This window comes from Ptychodera flava, chromosome 9, assembly GCF_041260155.1.
Source record: "Ptychodera flava strain L36383 chromosome 9, AS_Pfla_20210202, whole genome shotgun sequence".
Classification (NCBI taxonomy): domain Eukaryota; kingdom Metazoa; phylum Hemichordata; class Enteropneusta; family Ptychoderidae; genus Ptychodera; species Ptychodera flava.
Genome location: NC_091936.1, coordinates 37,038,271 through 37,039,865, shown reverse-complemented (window position 1 = coordinate 37,039,865; position 1,595 = coordinate 37,038,271). Strand labels below are relative to the sequence as shown.

The window sequence follows — 1,595 nt, the reverse complement described above, 5'->3', positions numbered from 1 at the left end:
CTATTACTCAAGTAATACTTTCCTCGATTGTGTGCAAGTAGGCAGAACTAGTAAGGGTGACAAATGTGTAACCGCCCCTCAGCTTAAATGTTTCTATCTAAAGGCACGCCTTTTAGTCGACCTGTCAGGTATATCAAGGTATTATTTTGGATTGATTCAAAAGTTTACGAAGGCGTCTTGCATGATTGATAAACTTGGCGACCTATCACGAAAAATACACCACCCTATAATTTAATTTGATTCGAATGAGATGCAAATTGTGGAACTATCTGAATGCTATAAAGACTTAACAAATGCCAAATCTATGCAGATGCACTTGATCATTTGTACCGTCAGCTACAGGTATTTCGAGCAGCAAAAGTCATGATTGAAGGAGCGTCAAGCTACCGTCTCACCTTCTTATGGTGTGTCATTTACTCACTGTTTCACAGACACGACGCATTTTTTCCTAAGGCATGTCTCTCGAGCGAGATCCTGTCTTCCAAAGAGTGTTGTCCCAGTATAAACGGGACGGCAGAGCGGTGCGGCGGACCTGACCGTGGTCTTTGCAAAGATTTGCAAGTACAAGTGATGGATGGCATCGATTACTTTAACGGCGATACGGAGCGTTTTCAGTGGCCGACAACGTTCTTCAATCGTACTTGTCATTGTTACGGTACGTTACATAAACGTTTAAAACTTTTCAACTTTTTAAAATTTGTAAAACTCTTAAGCTTCTCATTATTTCGCTGGGCGATCGAGAACTTTACCTTCCTTCAACCAATCTATCATGTCTGCTCTCTTTAGGAAACTTCGCAGGAATTGACTGTGGCAGCTGCAAATTCGGATGGGCTGGACCAAACTGCGACGAAGAAAAGTTGAGAATCCGACGTGACATTTTACAGATGGACAAAAAAGACGCTGACAAATTTAAACTGTACGTACAGCTGGCCAAAGATACAGTAAGTGATTACATGATACCGACAGCGCTCTACCGAGATATGGATGATGGAAGAAATCCTCAGTTCAATGAAATCAGCGTATATGAAGAATTTGCCTGGTACCATTACTACATAGGGAGACCAAATCTGCTCAATTTTCCAAACGAAAACGACCGAAACCGAACATTTGCTGATTTTTCACATGAAGGACCGGCGTTTTTCACATGGCACAGAGCTTACCTGCTGAAATTGGAGAGAATGCTACAACAGGTGAGACGAGTGTGAACTTTTTTCAGATAAGGAGGGCACATAATGCTAGGTGGGATTTTGAAAATATGATAGGTAATTTAATGGTTTTGTAAGTTGCCATTCTAAGCCAGGAGAGGGAAGATCCCACTCTGAGATACCTGACTGGTTTACGCCAGTTTATGTGCAGTATAGGGTCCCAGGCAAGCACAATGGAGGGAAATGTTTCCATTCTGTTATAGTAAGGCTCCCGCCCATCTCGGATGCTGGGCTGCTGCCAAGTTCATAAAAGTTATCAACATGTCGGTAAGTCGAAAAACAGCAATGTCGTGTCTCACAATTTTTCTGGCATTCGTTAACAAACCGGAAAATAATGTAGAACAACTAATCGTCAGCCATACAGTACGATACTTGTTTAAAGGCAGGCGA

At 42.1% G+C, this 1,595-nt stretch overlaps 1 protein-coding gene across 1 annotated transcript; it reads left to right on the top strand.

The window, feature by feature from the left end:
* Positions 1-884: 884 nt before the first annotated feature.
* Positions 885-1,205, top strand: LOC139141303 (tyrosinase-like). The gene has a single exon (XM_070710929.1). The coding sequence runs from the start codon at positions 885-887 to the stop codon at positions 1,203-1,205; it is 321 nt and encodes a 106-aa protein (XP_070567030.1).
* Positions 1,206-1,595: the final 390 nt, after the last annotated feature.